The sequence below is a fragment of the Cetorhinus maximus genome, chromosome 18 (genome assembly GCF_964194155.1).
Source record: "Cetorhinus maximus chromosome 18, sCetMax3.hap1.1, whole genome shotgun sequence".
In the NCBI taxonomy this organism is placed as follows: Eukaryota; Metazoa; Chordata; class Chondrichthyes; order Lamniformes; family Cetorhinidae; genus Cetorhinus; species Cetorhinus maximus.
In genome coordinates this window covers 48,250,907-48,270,974 of record NC_135896.1, presented here as the reverse complement: position 1 = coordinate 48,270,974, position 20,068 = coordinate 48,250,907, and the positions used below count along the sequence as shown (strand labels likewise).

General features: G+C 38.5%; 1 protein-coding gene across 1 annotated transcript in view; it reads left to right on the top strand.

Moving 5' to 3' along the window:
• Nucleotides 1-20,068, top strand: part of gch1 (GTP cyclohydrolase 1) — a 66,279-nt gene that overhangs the window by 37,906 nt on the left and 8,305 nt on the right. Inside the window, exons 2-5 of the mRNA XM_078562642.1 lie at nucleotides 908-1,017; nucleotides 4,329-4,384; nucleotides 6,812-6,843; nucleotides 9,647-9,731. Coding sequence (XP_078418768.1) covers nucleotides 908-1,017; nucleotides 4,329-4,384; nucleotides 6,812-6,843; nucleotides 9,647-9,731 — 283 coding nt within the window. The remainder of the gene's footprint in view (nucleotides 1-907; nucleotides 1,018-4,328; nucleotides 4,385-6,811; nucleotides 6,844-9,646; nucleotides 9,732-20,068) is intronic.

Genomic DNA, 20,068 nt, shown 5'->3' with positions numbered 1-20,068 from the left:
TTCATGATCTGAAGTTGTTGAACTCAATGTTGAGTCCAGAAGGCTTTCTACCCTTAATGTCACCATTAGCACATCCTTTAGCTAATATCACCACTGTCAACACCCCTTTGTTCTTTTGTCTATGACATCTTTGGCAATCTCTCCTTTGCCTCCACCTGTCACTGGCCCTCTATCCAGCTCCACCTGTCCCACCTCCTTTAAACAGCTTATATTTCAAGGATGGAATATATAAGCGGGGAAGTCTTGCTATAACTATAGGCATTGGTGAGACCATACCTATAGTATTGAGTACAGTTTTGGTCTCCTAAACTTGCATTAGAGGTTGTTTAGAAAGATTGATTCCTAGGATGAAGGTGTTGCCTAATGAGGAAGGGTTGACTAGGTTGGATCAATACTCTTTATAGTTTAGAAGAATGAGAAGAATTCTTACTCAAACATACATAAGATTCTTAGGGGGTTTGACAGGGTGGATGTAGGGAGATTATTTCCCCTTGTAGGACATCTTGAACTAGGGGCCACAGTTTCAGAATAAGTGGTCTCCCATTTAAGACTGAGATGAGGAGGAATTTCTTCTCAGAGGGTGGTTCATCTTTGGAATGCTCTACCCCAGAGAGTTGTGGAGGCAGAGGCATTGAATATATTCTTGAACTATGGGGAAGTCAAGGATTATGGGGAACACAAAGGAAAGTGGAGTTGAGACCAAGATCAGATCAGCCATGATCTTACTGAATGGTGGAATAGGCTGAAGGGGTCCTATAGTCAATTTTGCCTATTTCCCATGTTCTTAATTAGCAACCTATACCCCTTCTCCCCACCCCAACTCCTACTGGGTTGCTAGTAGCAAAAAATGTAATCAATCTAATGTGCCATTTGCTTTTTAATATGTGACATGTCCTTTCATTTCCAGATGTTTTAAATGATGCCATATTTGATGAAGACCATGATGAAATGGTAATAGTGAAGGATATTGACATGTTTTCGATGTGTGAACACCACTTAGTTCCATTTATTGGAAAGGTAAACAAACCCAAATCTGTCTCGTGTCGAGTATCTACATCTACTATGGCATGTTGTAACATAAATCGCATAATGGCATGAAATGTGGTATGATATGAACTACAGTTTCTAAACCTAACTTGTGACTTTTTGGAAGAAGTGCAAATATGAATTTTTGTCAAGTGAAATGGGATAATTTACCCCTCGGCATCTTGACTATGGATAAAGCTCTTGACATTTATTTCAAAACACTTTGGAGATTAAAGAAATGCTCCAGGGCAGATGTCACCGAATTAAACTAGATCACAATAGACAGAGCCTTGTCTAAGGTGGAAATTACAGCAGTAAACTGCAAGAACAGATTACATGCTCCAATCATATTTAACCCATTGAACTCTGGAAGGGGATGTTTGTTTATTGTTGTAGGCGATAACCCCTGAGGAAACAATTCAATATCAATTACGTTGTTCCATTAATTTTTAGCCAGTATTTAATTGCAAATAGAAACATATTCCCTTCACTTCCTGCCAAAATATGCTTTAATGCTGTGTTATCCTTATAATTGTACTCTCCCTGCTGGGTTGAGGGATTAAGTTTTGCATTATTCTAGCTTGTATGCCAGTTTTATCTTTGTTCATTTTCCCTTAACCTTTGTTAATAGGGGAATATTTCCTGGAAGTAACTGCAGCAGAAACATATAATCCTGGGATTGAATTGGTGGTTAGCTGTACATTTAATTGAAGCAGTGTACTTTTCTGAGCTGATGATTAACATTTCTATGCAAAGATGTATTGCATTGACATTAAATTCCTGTGCAATATTCATCCATACACCTCTGTACAGACAAGTAGGTTTGAGATGTGTCCATCGCACTTCAGGTATCCCACAGACAAATCCTGTGAAACACCTGGTGGGATGAATGTATAGAGAAACTTTCTTGCCAACAGTAAAACCATTGTATTCAACTTCAGGGGTTGCACATTTCAAGCAGTGCCAATCTGACCTCTTACTGACCTGGGGATCTGTAAAATTGTCACAGGAAGATACCCAATTAAACTTGAAGTCTTCATGGGACACACCATGTCACATGTAGCTGTATTTTGGTAGCAGAACAATACATTATTTGTTACATGGTATAATATTCCAATCTTTAAAAAAAAATCTGCTGGCTGACCTACTGTCAGCAGAAACGCGGCAGATTTACCAATGCACTTAAAACCTGTTTTTATGATTGCACTCATTACATGGCATGAAATGAAAGTTGCCGTAGTTCCAGAGGACCATAGGCTGCTCTCACGTTAGACAGTGGCGACTGGTGGTGAGGTTAACCTGAGGGTCACCACACCTCAGGTGAGGTGTGAGGTTGAGAAGGCAGGCCCTTCACAGATGACCTCAGCCAGTATGGGAATTGAACCCACTCTGTTGGCATCACTCTGCGTCAAGCTATAAGTGAAAGGCATTAAATAAAGTTTTGATTTTTATGTACTGAATGCAATTATCTTCACTGAATAATATTTTGTACTGGACCATATCTATGGACAGTTCTTTGTTTTGATGGGTTTATGTGTGTTCTTTTGAACTTGATTTGTGTAAAATTGGCCAGCTACCTGCAAATTAATACCATTTTTAAATACCGAATTATATGGGTAGGTTATTCATAAAATGTGATTTTCTTTGACTTGAAAGTTAGATGCGAGCACAATAATACACTGCCACATTTGCTCCAACAGGGATTTCAGATTAGTGCTGTCAGTTTAAAGAGTTTAACTTGTCTCAATCTTTAATGAACTGGCTTATGCTTGATTTCTGCACCCCGCCCCCACCCCTACCAGTCCCTGGGACAATAGACAATCAATCCTGTTGTTGAAATGGAATTTACATAATCAAAGAATAGTTTCAGTTTATACAAAAAAAACGGATCCTAGTGGTTATTTCCATTGCACTTTTCTTGGTGCTTCTCACTTCAATTATTATGAACAATTGTTATTTCTCATTCCTCTGGTTTTGGCCTTGATGCTGACTTATTTAGGTCGGTGGAGTTGCCAGGTGTTCTTTATGTATTAACAATTATGAATAAATTGTGTAATTGAGGATTGTTGTTCAGCTAAGATGCAATGTTACTGTGACTTTTTGACCCTGGGTTGTTGGTTGAACCTCGGTTCCAGGCTGAGGACAATCTCCTGGCTTGGTTTTTGGCATGTCAGCACTATTTCTTCAGATCTTTCTATGTCTACAGCCACCACTGAGTCAATAGAAATCTGCCTTCAAATATAGTTGCCTTCAGCCGTACCCTGTTGTAACGTCACCTAATATTAATAAAAATGATAGCAAATGGAGGATTTGGTATAAGCAATGCAACAAAAAACTGACTAACAGGAGTTGATTTACCCTTTTTGAAAAAAAATGTTAAGTGCGCTTGGACAAAGATTAATCGTGCTGAAGTGCAAGCAAGTTTATTTGCCCCTATCCTCAATTATATCTTATGTTCACACTCCATAGTTATTAATATAATCTGTTAAACATAAAATTCTTTGACTTTGAAATTGTCTCCATTTTTCAGGTTTCAATTGGTTATTTACCAAACAGAAAAGTTATAGGAGTGAGCAAGTTAGCCAGGTAACTAGGTTCATGTGCCTATGACAGAGACAGATACAACAGATGGGAGTTGGTAGGCACTGTAGTTTCAGTTGAGTGCTCACTATTCCAGACTAGATTGGAGATGACACCCAATGAAACAAAGGCTGCATTTCTCATACTGTTGTTATCTGTAGCAATACCCTAAGTTTTTGGTTAGACAGAAGATAGAAAACTAACACTAAAGCTGCTGCAATATGGTGCATGTGTATCTGTCAATTTTTTTTATCAAACGAAATTTGATTTTATTTTAATTTCTGATACTGAATAATATGACATAATGGTGTGCTCAAAATGTACCTATATGACCATGTGTCATTGCCCTAGATACGCAAAACAATTTTATTATTGGAAACCATTGGAATGAATGTTTTGCCAAAGACTTGAGATATACAGCACTGGCTGCTGCCAGCTTTAGAAAATCAGCACTCTGTGTAGTTTAGTTCATTGGCTTGTAGTTGAATGAGCAGTTTTCCCTGAAGCTGTGTTACTCACAGCTTGCTGTTTATTCCAAAAGGCTGCTTATGATTGCATGGTCATCCCATTGCACACATTTGGCCTCATACTGATTCGGGACCCATCAGAAAACGTCAGCATCTCTCTTGTCCACAATACTTCAATTTTGACCTGGCTGAGAATGTTCTCGGTCCCTTCTGTGTGTGGTCAGGTGTAGTCAATGTTTTCTTTCCATCCTGTAGGTACATATAGGTTATCTACCTGAAAAACGACTCCTTGGTCTCAGCAAGCTAGCCAGGTAAGTTCTGATTGGCTATGGCCGAGGGTCAATTAGGGCATAGTTACTCCAGATCAATTACTTATAGCTTTGTCTTTCTTCTCACATTTAATCTTAAATTGTTACATTTAAATTTTACTGAAGAAATTGGAGGAAAATACAGGTTAAAAATGTCAGCAAGCAAGTTATTTTTTACAAAATATAAAAGAATGTCATAATTTTAAAAATATATTTAGGACTAGGCAGATAACTACTTAGTTTCAAGCTGCATTTTGGTATATCTTGCATCTCTCTTTGACCAGTTTTATTCTGAATGAGTTATTTATAGATAGTCAGATTCTTCTCTGGTACATTTAGCCTTTAAGGGGAGTTACAAAATTCTAAAACAAACTAATGTTCTGCTTTCTTTCTGCAATCACGAATCAGTTATTAATGCAGTCATGTATTGCTGGATTCATAATTTTAACTTGTTCACCTGCCAGGCGCATTAAGTCTGCATTTATTGATCAGATTTGTGATTTACTAGTTTAGTGACATTTTGTAATAAATGTATGATTTTATTTTGATGAAACCTGCTGAGCAGATAATTACACAACCTTTACAATTCATTTCCTGAGCATTGAACAGGATGACTAAGTAGTTTAAATTGCAACATCTATTATTATGTTGGACTCACTTTTCATGGCTTTTCTGTGACCCTGCGGGTTTGTATATATTTCAGAAGTATATAGCCTATTTACTAAGCACTACCTTTGTTGCGACTAGACTTCTTATGTGTGCAGCAAGCATCTACACTATTACTGATCAGAGAAGGTAGGAGGTATTACATGGCAGGCAGCTTTAAATTTGAAATATTCCTCATGCTGCAAGTCCCTTGAATCCTGTTTAAGCCTCCTTGTTTGTGTGTTTACATTTTACAGCTTCTAAACATGCCTCTGGAGTGACCTATGTTAAGTAAACATAAGCTGATTATTCAAATGTGATTACATCTGACAAGTGTGACAAATAAAGTACACCAGCAGCTCCAAATAATCAGACATTTTTACCTAATCGTAATAAAACAATGCTGTTCTTCGCTGGCTTGAAAAAAATAATCCTCTGATTCCATAAATTAGAAAGAAGTTATTAATCTATTAATTATTTAGTATGTAAAGTGTCCAGTTTGCTGGATTAATATTTTAGCAAATTTTTTTTTAAAAGCATGCAGTTCCTTAATTTACTTCTTCAAATGTAAGACTGAAATATTTTTAAGATCAATATATATTTAAAGGACATTAATTAGTTTATGGTGAAAATACTCTGTAGCAGTTAGAGATTATTTGGCCTTCAGAAAGATCATTTCAAAATGAAACTGTCTCCGCGTTTTAATTTCTTATTCTCTTGATATTGAGCATCCATGGAGCACTGATCTTTTTATATTACCTTCAGGATAGAGATATGTGAACCTTCATGAGCATGAAATGAAATTCATACAGCCAACCAAATAGGAGAATGGAAACCCTCTGACTCCATTTACTGTACAAAGCTTCTCTGCTATTGGAACATTTCTGTTCTTTCTATACATAATGGAAACATCATATAGGATAATAATAATATCCTACGCATTAGGAGCAGGAAATGGCTGCTCAGCCCCTCGAGCCTGCTGCACCATTTAATAAGATCATGGCTGATCTGATTGTAACCTCAATTCCACATTCCCAACCTCAACTCCAAATTCTCACCTACCCCCGATAATCTTTCACCCTCGTGCTTATCAAGAATCTCTGCCTTAAAGATATTCAAAGACCCTGCTTCCACTGCCTTTTGAGGAACGGAGTTACAAAGACACTCTATCCTCTGAGAGAAGAAAATTCTCCTCACCTCTGTCTTAAATGTGCGACCCCTTGACCCCTAATCCTAGATTCTTCCACAAGAGGAAACGTCCTTTCCACATCTACCTTGTTAAGACCCCTCAGGATCTTATGTTTCAATCAAGTCGCCTCTTACTCTTCTAAACTCCAGTGGATACAAACCTAGCCTGTCCAACCTTTCCTCATAAGACAGCTTGCCCATTCCAGGTATCAGTCTAGTAAACCTTCTCTGAGCTGTTTCCAATGCACTTACATCCTTAAATAAAGTGACCAATGCTGTACAAGAGTATTTAAACAAAGCATTTTCTCAAATGCTTATCCACCTGGCATTTTTAGCCATTTAAGTGTTGAAAGATCTTTTCATATTTCAAAATATACTCAAAATCTTTTTTTATATGGATTGCAACATCAGTTTATTTCAAATGACTAACATTACAGAAAAATAATCAGAACCTTAATATATCACAGCATCTGAATAAATTTTGGTGCAGAACTTATAGGAATAATCAGGTAAAAGAAAACTTTGCTTGTCACAAGATATTGAAATATTTCCACCCTAGCTTCATATTCATTTAAAGAAAATACCTGTTTTTTTCAGGATTGTTGAAATTTACAGTAGGAGACTCCAAGGTAAGTATTAAATAAAGTTTTAAAATGTTATTTATTTAAAATTTATTTGCCGCCTTAAATCATTCCAGCCCCGTTTGAAGTGTGATCTTTTGTATAGTGCTTACTATATGACAACTCTGATAACCCACCAGAATTAATGGAATGACTGTTCAAATTAGATACAATTGACAGAAACAAACTAAAACCTTCAAAAATGCAACAATTATAACCCTTTGGTTTATTGAATTGCTGTTTCGATTTACTTTTAAAATGTTATTTGTTCTTGGGATGTGGGTGTCGCTGGCCAGGCCAGCATTTATTGCCCATCCCTAATTGCCCTTGTTCAGAGGGCATTTAAGAGTTAACCATGTTGCTGTGGGTCTGGAGTCACATGTAGACCAGACCAGGTAAGGATGGCAGATTTCCTATACATTTCGGGGCATAGGATCAAAAGAAACCAATGTTGGTCTCCATGCTCTAATGCATGACATTCTAACAATCTTGTGTAAACAAAACCAGGCCAAAAAATTCCACCATCTATTCCACCAAAAAAATGATAGACCTTGTAGAAGTAGTGCTTTTTCTGAGTGTTATATTTTAGCTTTGCATAGAAGCCATTTTAATTCTTTATGTTGTCACCTGGTTTGCATAATTGTTGAATCAAAAAATGGCCATCCTGCTTCCAATGTGCCACCATCCATATTAGGACATATTCTAATTAGAAACACAGGAAAATATGGAGGAACATATTATGGTGAGAGAGCCACTCTAGTTGGTTCATCTTATGGCTCCCTCTGTTACAAGAAAACCTGGGGCAGTATCTTTATTAACATATGTGCAGCTGGTCTCCATCGGAGATGGAACAAAAATGCGTGAATAAAGAACATAGATAAAAAAGATTAAGAAAAAGATTCAGCGAAGTGCTTAAGAGGCAAAGTGTGTGGGGAAAGACAGGGAAAAGAGAAGAAGCATTCCAAAACAAAGACTAATCGAGCAGATGAGAGCAAATCAAACAAACAGAGATAGAAATGAGAGAGACAGAAACCAATGCCTGGATTTTTGCTGAGTCAGGAGGCCTTTAAAAATGGTGGGCAGAACCCGATTCGGGTTTCTTGCTCCCACTCCCATTTCCAGCAATTTTGGCTGACGCAGGATGAGCGTATGGGTAGCCAGCCTGAGTGTAGCACTCCCACATTTACTCCATTGTAGGGATGAGCATTTCAACCCCATCCCAGCAATATTGATTGGGTCAGGCCCATTCTCTTCGTGGACATGGTTCATGGCCTCTCAGAAGAGGCATGAACCACATGTGACTTCTAGTCCTGAGTCAGCAACCAAAAAGGAATACAGCCATTCAACATTCCCTTTGAAATGCATAGTCCCTCTTATCTTCTCATAAAGCTGTTAATTAATTTGCAGTGTCAATTTTGAAAAGCGTTTGTTCATTTCAGATCTCTTAATCTTGTGTAAATAAGCACCCAGGCATTGAAAATCCACATCAAAGAAAGTCAATCAAACAAAGCTTGCACCCCACTTTAAGCTGAGTAAGCATTGCCTGCTGAGCTAAGTGGATTAGTCATTCTTGGGCATTCATAATGAGGCCATCTGGCAACTATATCAACATAAGCAGAAATTGCTTTTTCAGATAGTATGATCTCATTATGAATGTTTGGCTGAGCTCCAATAATGACGAACCCCATAGCTCAGCAGGCAATATTTACACAGCTTGAAGGGGAAACTGTAACATTATAAACTGAGCAGTTTTTTTCAAAGGAGATTATCAAAGCTTCTGCTTATTGTTATCAGTTTCAGAATCAAACTTTCCTGACTTCCCAATGGCTTATTTGGTTCTGTACATAGTGGATATGAGAGAGTGGGTATAGTGGATGCATGAGGTGTTGGGGCGAGATGGTTCATGGAGGGGGCATGGGAGTGAGTGAAGGGGAGTGAGAGCTTAAGGACCAGACAGTCATGATTATAACCGAGCAGATATCCCAATAAATGGAGGCAGGCCTTCCTGCCTGCCAGCCCCTTGTTCACCCACCTTCGTTGTCACCTCGGGCCTGTCTCCGGTGGCAGTGGGCCCGATTCCATCCTGCCCCACCTCTCTGACACAAAATTAGGAGGGTGGATGCCTCCCTAACGAAGATGAATTTGCAGGGTCAGGAACTTTCCCGACTCCCGGTACCCATCTCCTTAATGGAAATCCGTCTTCAAGAATGGAAGAAAGTGTACGAGACTCACACACGAGAGTGGGAAGCACACAAGGGAGAGACGCTGTGAAGGATTTTTCCAGATAGGATAGAAACATGAAGATAAGCAGAGATATAAATCTGATGAATTGAAGCAGTGAGAACATAGAAAGAGTATGGAAAATGAATAGAGAGATGGCGATTTCACTGTGCCTAGGTTCACACTACAGCTGCTACCAACTGCCATAGAATTATCATCACTAGCTATCCATAAATAAGCACCTTGGAGAAAATATTATTCAGCACCATTAAGAACTTTAAAAAACATTACATCAGTATAACCTTGTAAAAATTGTTCTTTTGATTTAGACTAGTTAATGAATTGTAAAGATGATTCCATGAACATATTTAATTTACAAAGATAAGATTGATGAGGGTTTAATGTACTTGTTTAGTGTGACATGTATGTTATAAAACTCCACTCATTTGCTCTGAATAAATGAGGCAAATATAAATTAGGAATTTATTTTTATTGATTATATAATAACGAAAACACACAATTAAATGGTGTTGTAATTTCCCATCTTCACTCAGTAGTTAACTCTGATCTCCTTTCTTATGCCCATCAACAGTACAAGAGCGTCTCACCAAACAAATTGCTAAAGCAATCACAGAAGCCTTACAGCCTGCAGGGGTGGGAGTTGTGATTGAAGCCACGTGAGTTTTGAAACCAAATTAAGTTTGAAAAACTAAACTTTTTTTTTGTTCTTTCTAATAATGTTTAGTTTTGTGCAATTTTAAAAAATTTACACCTTTAACTTGGAATATATTATAATTATCAAAGAATAGTATGAATAGTTAATAAGGTTTGCTAGTTTTATTTTGCGGGTTTGTTAATGTAGCAAATTCATGAATCCTTGAAGTTTTCAAAGGCTGTATAGTTGGGAGCAGTGCTGGGAATAATAACAACAACAACAACAATGTGTATTTATAGAGTGCCTTTAACATAAAAGATCCCAAGGTGCTTCACAGGAGCATTATAGTAGAAGGGTTGCGAAGTAGGGCACCGAGCCACATGACATTAGGTCAGATTGCCAAAAGCTTGGTCAAAGAGTTCGGTTTTGAGAAGTGTCTTAAAAGGAGGGAAGTGAAGCAGAGAGGTGTAGGGAGGGTATTCCAGAGTTTGGGACATAGACAACTGAAGGCCCAGCCACCAATGATGGAACATTTAAAATTGGGGATGCACAAGAGACCAGAATTAGGGGAGCACAGATTTCTCAGAGGGATGTGGTTTGGAGGAGATTACAGAGATAGGGAGGGGGTGAAGCCATGAAACACAGGGACATAGGAAATATGAGCAGAAGTATGCCATTTGGTCCCTCGAGCTGCTCTACCATTCAACTGTATCATGGCTGATATTCTACCTCAACCCCATTTTCCCACGTTGTTCCCATATCCCTTGATGTCTTTAATGTCTAGAAATCTATCGACCTGTGTCTTGTACATACTCAATGACTGAGCCTTCACAGCTGTCTGGGTAGAGATTTCCAAAGATTCACCACCATCTGAGTGAAGAAATCCCTCTTCATCTCAGCCCAAAATGGCCTATCCATTGTTCTGCGATTGTGTCCCCTGATTCTAGACACCACAGCCAGGCGAAACATCTTCCCTGTCGAGCCCTGTAAGAATTTTGTATTTTTCAATGAAATAACCTGTCGTTCTTCTAAATTCTAGAGAATACAGGCCCAGTCTCCTCAGCCTCTCCTCACAGGACAATCCTACCATGTCAGGAATCAGTCCCGTCTGGCAAGTAAATCCTTCCTTAGGTAAAGGGACCAAAACAATACACAATACTCCAAGTGCAGTCTCACCAAGGCACAATACAGTTGGAGCAAGACATCTTTATTCCTGCACTGAAACCCTCTTGCAATAAAGGCCAACATACCATTTGCCTTCCTAATTGTTTGCTGCTCATACATGTTGGCTTTCAGAGTCTCGTGAACAAGGACACACAGGTCCTTTTGGACATCAATACTTCCAAATGTCTCATCATTAAGAATACTCCACATTTCTGTTTTTCTATCAAAGTGGATAACTTAACATTTTTCCACATTATATTCCAACTGCCATGCTTTTGCCCATTCACTCAGCTTGTCTAAACCCCCTTGAAGCCTCTTTGCATTCTCCTCTACTCATAGTCCCACTTAGTCTTGTGTTATCAGCAAACTTGGAAATATTTCATGTGGTTCCCACATCCAAATCATTGATATAGATTGTGAATAGCTGGGGCCCAAGCACTGATCCTTCTGGTGCCCCACTAGTCATAGCTCGCCAACCTGAGAATGACTTATTTATTCCTGCTCTCGGTTTTCTGTCTGTTAACCAATTCTCAATCCATGCCAGTATACTAAGCAATTCCATGTGCTCTAATTTTGTTTATTAGCCTCTTGTTATGGCACAGTGGATGGTAAATGCTGAGCTGCTAAAATCCCAGAGGGAAACTTGAAACAGCTGCCACAACTGTTTTGCAATTTGTATTTTATTTTGAGATGCATGCCTTGAATTCAATAGTAATAAGCCCACTGAGGCTTAGAGATTTGAAAAAAAACGAAATTAAACACTTATTAATAAAAGAAAAGGTTTGAAGCATATACATAGGTCTACAAATTACTACTATGATAATTTCTAGCTCCCCTAATTAACCTGACTCCCAGTTACACCTCTTTTAAGGCAACAGTAAAAAGAAAATCAATTTCAACAGACCCAGGCAAAGCACACAATACTCTGAACTTTATAAATCCAAATGAGTTTTCTTAGCTTCAGTTCCTGTAGACAGCAACTTGATATATAAAGGCTGGAGGCTTATCACGCTTGTTAGATCTTAGAATGCCTTCCTCCTTACACATATAACTTCATCATCTTTATATGTGTCTCCCTTTTTAATGTAAATTCCATTGCCCCAATATGCCTTTGCAACTTTACTTTTCTCATAATATAAATTTTTCATGGTACTCATATTATCAGTAACCTTTGGGAAAAATAAATGCACTGTTTGGCTTAGCCTCTTATGGCTAGGTGTAACATCTCATCATCTCTTTGAAATTCAATCTACTCTGGTTTATCCAAAAATGCAAATGTTCTTCACATTCTAAAACTTCAACCATGTTTACATATTTAGTATTTCAAACCTAGTTTCCCATTTGATAACTTAAAAGCTCCAGACCACCAATTCAATTAAATCCCCCACATACACACATTCATATAGAGAAACTAATCCAAACCCCACTATTAACCCACTTTTACACTAAATCACAATATTATGAAAATTATTATATTTTCATGACACCCCCTCACTGGAAAATGAACTGTCATAATTTAAAAAGACGGCTTCATTTTCTTAACCCATCTTATGCTACCTCCTATACTTATCTATATACTCACAGTATTACATTACCAGATGCATGCATTTACATAATATATATACAAATCCTTCATATCAATAGAAATCATTCCAGTCCAGTGTCCAGGTTTTAAATGTCCAATTTTCCCTTTTCAGCTTCAAACTCTTGATAATGCACCTGCAATTAGATTTCCTCATCCAACCACATGTATAACCTGTAGATTAAATGGCCGCAGTAATAAGCTCCATCTGAATAGCCTTGCACTTCTGTCTTGAAATTTGTCCAGAAACTTTAAAGGATTGTGGTCTGTATAAACAATTGTTTCTGACAAATTGTTTGCAACGTAAATCTCAAAATGCTGCAATGCTAACACCCGACCCAGAGTCTCCTTTTTGATCATTGAATATCTTCTTTGTTGTACATTCAACTCCCGTGAAAATTAGCTTATCGATTTCTCAATTCCAGTGTCGTCATCTTGTAACAGTACGGTTCCAATTCCTATATTGCTTGCGCCAACAGCCAACTTAAATTGCTTGGCATAATTGGGTACTACCAAAACTGATGTCATAGTCAATGCAGTTTTCAAACTGTCAAATACCTTCTGACACTCCTGTGTTCATTGAAACTTCTTGTTCTTTTTTAATAGTTCAGTCAATGGAGCAACCACACTGCTAAAATTTAGTACAAATTTCCGATAAAGCCTTCTTATGCCCAGAAATCTCAAAACTTCTCATTTGTTATAGCACGGGGAAATCCACGATAGCATTAACTTTCACATCTCTCGGAGCCATCTTACCATGTCCAATGGTATGGCCTAGATATGTTACTTGTGCTTTTGCAAATTCACTTATAGCCAAGTTCATCACCAAATTAGCTTCTTGTAATCAACAAAATAATTCTTCCAAATGTTGTAAATGCTCCTCCCACATTTGACTAAAAACTATCAAATAGTCAATATAAACAGCACAATTTCTCAATTTTGCAATTAGTTTGTTTGTCACTCTTTGAAACATTGCAGGTGCATTTTTCTTACCAAATGGCATGACTTTAAACTGGTATAGTCCATCTGGCATCACAAAAACCGATATCTCCTTTGCTCTCTCCGATAATGGTACTTGCCAATATCCTCTTTGCAAGTCAATCTTTGTGATAAACTTTGATTGTCCCACTTTCGCAATGCAAGCTTCCAACCGTGTTATAGGATATGAATCCGCTTTTGCCACCGCATTTGCCTTTTGATAGTCCACGCACAGTCTTTGTGTTCAATCTGGTTTTGGTACCAGCACAATAGGCGAACTCCAGTTACTGCAACTAAACTCAATTATATCATTTTGAAGCATGGATTCAATTTATTGCTGTACTTGTGATAACTTTTCCGGATTTAATCTATAAGGATGTTACCTTATTGAAGATTAAACTTCTACACACACATCATGTATGCTAAATTTGTCCACCCCAGCTTATTCCCACAAATAGCTTTGTGTGACTGCAATAGCTTCTCAAAATCACTTTGACACTTGAGTGGAAGGTAACTCAATATTACATTTAAATTTTCAAGTACCCCCTTATTATCCAGTTTGTTTAGAGGAAAATCAATTTCTGAATCCTTCATTTCTACCTCTTTATCTAATACCACTAATACCTCTTTTTGGTTCTCTTCCCTGTCAAAGTACTTTTTAAGCATAATAACGTGACACACCCTCTGCTTCTTTCTTCTATCTGGTGTATTTATTAAATAATTTGCTTCACTCAGCTTTTCCATCCTTTAAGGTGCACTAAACCTTACCTTTAACAAGCACCCAGTGCTGGTAACAGAACTAGTACTCTTTCCCCAGCAACAACACTATGAGCTATAGCTTTTGTGTGTGCCTTCGCTTTCATCACTTGCTGTGATATCTTTAAATGTTCCCTAGCTAACTCACATGCTCTGACCAATATTTCTCTAAAGATTGATATATAATCTAGGAGGGTAGTTTCTGAATTTTGACCTATCAATTTCAGTGGTCCTCTTGCCTCATGACCATAAACTAATTTGAAAGGACTAAAACCAGTTGATGCATAGAAGCATCCCTAATAGCAAATAACAAGAATGGAATTCCCCTATCCTAATCCTGTGATTAGTCCTGACTATAAGCCTTCATCATAGTTTTTAAAGTTTGATGCCATCTTTCCAAAGCCCCTTGTGACTCAAGATGGAAGCTGTTGACATAAACTGTTTTGACCCCAAAATGTTTATTACTTCCTTAAACAGCTGAGGCATGAAATTTAAACCCTGATCTGATTGTACTTCTTTAGGTAAACCATATGTTGTAAAAAATTTAGTCAACTTTTAGTCTTAGGGAGGGGTCCTACACAATCAGTCATGACCCTAGTGAAAGGTTCTTCAAATGCTGGAATTAGAATTAAAGGTGCCGGCTTAATCACTGCTTCCTCTTGAACAATCTTATCAAAAACAGTGTCAGCTAATTGAACTTCCATACCTTCTCCCTGCCTTTTAACTTCCTGTTCTTCTTGTTCCAACCTGTGAGCCTGTGATCTTGTTATCACACAATCTGGAAACAATCCAGGATGCTCTCTCTGCAACACTTGTGTTGAATACACTGCTACAGACTGATCAACTACTACAGTCGTCTCCCATATTTGTGACCCAGCTATATCATTACCTGAAATAAATTGAACCGCTGCAATGGGCAATTTTTCCACTACTCCAACAATCACTTCACCTGTTTTGCACTTATGCTTTAAATTTACCTTCCACAATGGAATAGGTTTAGCATCTCCATGAACTCCACTTATTATCACCTGTTCCTGCAATACTCCCTCTGAACAACAAATATCACTATCCCACAACATTAAGGATTGACTAGCCCCTGTGTCTCTCAAAATTTTAACATCTTTACCTACTCCACCCTTTACACATGGAAAGATTTTCCCTTCACATTCAAAATCTTTAAACATTTCTTCAACCTGCTCCTCAGAACCCCCTTGGGTTAATTGTGAACACATTCTCACTTCTTTACCTATCACTGATTCTTCCTGTTTTATCTGTACACAAATTACTGGTTTTTACTGTACCTGAACCTGAACCTCAGAACCCACAGTACTTTTACTTCCAGACCTTTTCTGCATCCCAATAATCCCAGCAGATTTTCCCTGTAATCTCCAACACACTGACTTCATGTGTCTAACTTTATTACAATGAAAACACCTCAATTTTCGAGTATCACTTCTACCCTCAGCACCCTCCTATTTATTCTTGAAAAAAACCTTCTTCGAAATTTCCACCTACTCCTTCTCTTCCCTGACTACCCACCTTCCTTTCACCTTCCCACGTTCTATCTTTCTCTGATTTAAAAGGGCGATGAGAAAAAGGTTTAGATCTATGAATTAACTCCTAATCATCAGCTATCTCTGCTGCTTGTCTTACCATTTCAACCCTCTGTTCCTCCACATGGGTTCTCACTACCGAAGGAATTGAATCTTTAAATTATTCCAAAAAAATTACTTCTCTAAGAGCTGCATATGTTGTTTCTATCTTTAATGCCAGTATCCACTGGTCAAAATTACTTTGTTTTACTCTCTCAAACTCAATATAAGTTTGCCAAGGCCGTTGTCTCATATTCCTAAATTTCTGCATGTGTGCCTCAGGAACCAACTCATATGCAAAATACTCTCTCTCTCTGTCTGTCTCTGTCTCTCTCTATCTCTCTCTCTCTCTTTTCCATTTATAATCTCGCTATTTCTAACTCCCTTTCCTGTTTTCATTCTCTCTTCTGCCTTTTTGCCTATTCCCTTTGGAATGCCCTGTCTCTTTCCTTTTCTTCATCTACTGCCTTGAGTTCCAATTTTTCATTTGCAACTGAATTTGAGCCCATGCTAATGACCCACCCCTTGGAGAACTCGGTCTCTCAGGTATTCCTTCCAATTTCAAATGCTGTGCTATACCTTCAATTATGTCTGATTTCCTTACCCCTGCAGGTAATCCTAATTGCAATTTATCTGCCAATTCCATTAATTTAGCTTTATTTACTTTTTGTAAACGAGCCAAAGTTATAACTTCAACTCCCAGACAATTCTTAGCAACTGCTAAAGCCATATTGCAGTCTCACCACTTTTTTAAAAAAAAAACCTCACACCAACTCCTGAATTCAAAGTGCTTCTCGTACTCATAACCTTAAGATTCACCAATTTCAAACCAATCAAGGAATTTCTAATAATTCCCAGACGAGCCCCTAATTTTGTTATAGCGCAGCGGGTGGTGAATGCTGAGCCCCTCAAATCCTAGAGGGAAATTTGAAACAGCTGCCACAACTGATCTGCAATTTGTATTTTATTTTGAGATGCATGGCTTGAATTCAGTAGTAATAAGTCCACCGAGGCTTAGGGGTTTTTTACAAAACTAAATTAAACGTTTATTAATGAAAGAAAATATTTTAAGCATATACATAGGTCTACACATTACTACTATGATAATTCCTAGCACCCCTAATTAATCTGAGTCCCAGTTACACCTCTGTTAAAGCAACAGTAAAAACAAATATATTTCAACAGACCCAGGCAAAGCACACAATACCCTGGACAGTGATATTCACAGCGAGTTTTCTTAGCTTCAGTTCCTGTAGACAGCAACTTGATGTATAAGGGCTGGAGGCTTATCACACTTGTTAGATCTTAGAAGCCTTCCCCCTTACACACAACCTCATCTTCTTTATATGTGTCTCCCTTTTTAATGTAAATTCCATTGTCCCAATATGCCTTTGCAGTTTTTTATTTTTCTCATAATATAAATCTTTCACAGTACTCATATTATCAGTAACCTTTGGGAAAAAATAAACACACTGTTTGCCTTAGCCTCCTCTGGCTAGGTGTAACATCTCATTATCTCTTTGAAATTCAATCTACTCTAGTTTATCTAAAAATGCAAATGTTCCTCACACCTCACATTCTAAAACTTCAACCATGTTTACGTATTTATCATTTCAAACCCAGTTTCCCATTTGATAACTTAAAAGCTCCAGATCTGCTGCCTCCATTTCATTTAAATCCACCTGCCACACACGCCCACACAGAGAAGCTAATCCAAACCCCACTATTAACCCACTTTTACAATAATATTGTGAAAATTATTACATTTTCATGACACTCTCGTTTGGGACCTTTATCAAAAGCCTCCTGGAAATCCAGATACACCACATCCACTGGTTCCTCCTTACCTATTCTGCTAGTTACATCCACAAAAAACTCCAGTTTTGTCAAAAATGATTTCCCTTTCATAAATCTATGAAAGATTTCATAACCATGTGAATACTTGTGGGTGCATTTAATATAGATAATCCATAATGTAAGTAACAATAGTCGGACAGGTGTTATGTTGCAACTGTGGAATGTGGGTTCTTCTGGATGCCAAGCAATCCATGACAAACACATCTGCAGAAAGTGTAAGCAGTTAGAGGAATTCTGGATCAGGATTATTGATCTGGAAGCAGAACTGTAGACACTGCAACATAAGGGAGGGGGAGAAACACTTGGACACTTTGTCCCAGAAGACAGTCACACCTCTTAGAAGAGGGTCATCATTTTTGGCTGGCAGTAAGGACAGGAGGATGTGACTGAGTGAGGCAGGTAAAGGGACCGAGCAGACAGTAGGGGAGGAGCCTCAGACTTGCAATTGTCAAACAGGTTTGAGGTGCTCACAACTTGAGTGGATGAAAGCGAGGTCTGCAATGTGGATGAGCAGGTTGGCCATGGCCTCATGGTACAGGAAGTTGTTCAAGTGGGGCGAGCAAACAGGAATGTAGTGGTAGTAGGAGATAGTATGGTGAGGGGGATTGACACTGTTCTCTGCAGCAAAAAGTGAGAGTCCAAGCGGCTGTGTTGCCTGCCCGGTGCCAGGTTCTGGATATTTTTTGAGGGCTGGAGAGGAACTTGGAGTGGGAGGGGGAGGATCCAGTTGTCGTGGTCCATGTCGGTACCAATGACATAGGTAGAACTAGTAAGAGGTTCTGTGTAGCCAGTATGAAGAGCTAGGCACCAAATTAAAAAGCAGAACCTCAAAGGTAATAATCTCTGGATTATGACCTGAGCCGTGTGCAAATTGGCATAGGGCAAATAAGATTAGGGAAGTCAATGCGTGGCTCAAAGACTGGTGTTGGAGAAGTGGGTTCTAGTTTGTTGGGGCACTGGTATCAGCACTGTGGAAAGTGGGGGCTGTACCACTGGAATGGTCTACACCTGAACCGTGCTGGGACCAGTGTTCTAGTGAACCACATAACTAGGGAAGTAGAGAGGGCTTTAAACTAAACAAGGGGGGGGTGAGGGTTCATGCTTGGGTGGATGTAGCAACCAAGGGGTAGATTCAAGGCAGGAGAGCAAAATAGTGACATAGGAAATGAGGATCAAAGAATGGTAGGAAGGCACAAAGAGAAAAAAATCTAAGAATACACCAACAGTCAAGACTCGATATTACAAAGATAACAAAAAGACAAAACTTAAGGCTGCGTATCTGAATGCGCGTAGCATTCATAACAAAGTAAATGGTAGTGCACATTGAAGTAAATAAATATGATCTGATAGTCATTACGGAGACATGGCTGCAAGATGACAAGGATTGGGTCCTGAATGTTGAGGGCTATATGATATTCAAGAAGAATAGGAAGCTAGGTTAAGGTGGAGGGCTATCACTTAATTAAGGATGGCTTTGGTGCAATAGTGAGAGATGATCTTTGGTTCAGGAGATCAGGATACAGGACGTAGAATCAGCTTGAGTGGAAATGAGGAATAGTCAGGGAAAGAAGTCACTAGTGAGAGTAGTCTACAGGCCCCCTAACAGTAATCACAATTTAGGGAAAAGTATACAAGATGAAATATTGGGGGATTATGATAAAGGGACGGCGGGTGATTTCAATCTACATATAAACTAGAAAAATCAGATTGGCAGTAGTAGCCTGTATGAGGAGTTCATAGAATGCTTTGGAGAGAGTTTCTTAGAGCAGCACATTCTGGAACCAACCAGAGAGCAGGTTATATTAGACTTGGCACTGTGTAATGTGATGGGATTAATTAATGACCTCAGAGTGAAGGAACCCCTTAGTTGTTTGTGAGGAGAACATAAGGAGGTTGCAGATGGATATAGGTTGACTAAGTGGGCAAAAATCTGGCAGATGGAATATAATGTGGGAAAATGTGAAGTTGTACATTTTGGCAGTAAGAATAAAAAGGGAGAGTATTACTCAAAAGGAGAACGGCTGCAGAATTCTGAGGTGCAGAGGGATCTGGGTGTTCTAGTACATGAATCACAAAAAGTTAATATGCAGTGACCACAATATGATTGAATTTTGCATCCAGTTTGAAAGGCAGAAGAGTGGGTCTAAGACTAGTATTTTAAAGTTAAATAAGGGCAACTATGTGGGCATGAGAGCTGAGCTAGCTGAAATGAACTGGAATCCGAGGCTAGAGGATAGATCAATAGAGAAGCAGTGGCAGACTTTTAAGGGGATATTTCAGAATACTCAGAATAAGTATATTCCTACTATAAGAAAAATTCTTAGGGAAGGACCCACAATCCATGGTTAACTAAAGAAGTTAAGGAAAGCATCAAACTTAAGGAAAAAGCATTTAACTGCACAAAGATGAGTGGTCGGTCAGATGATTGGT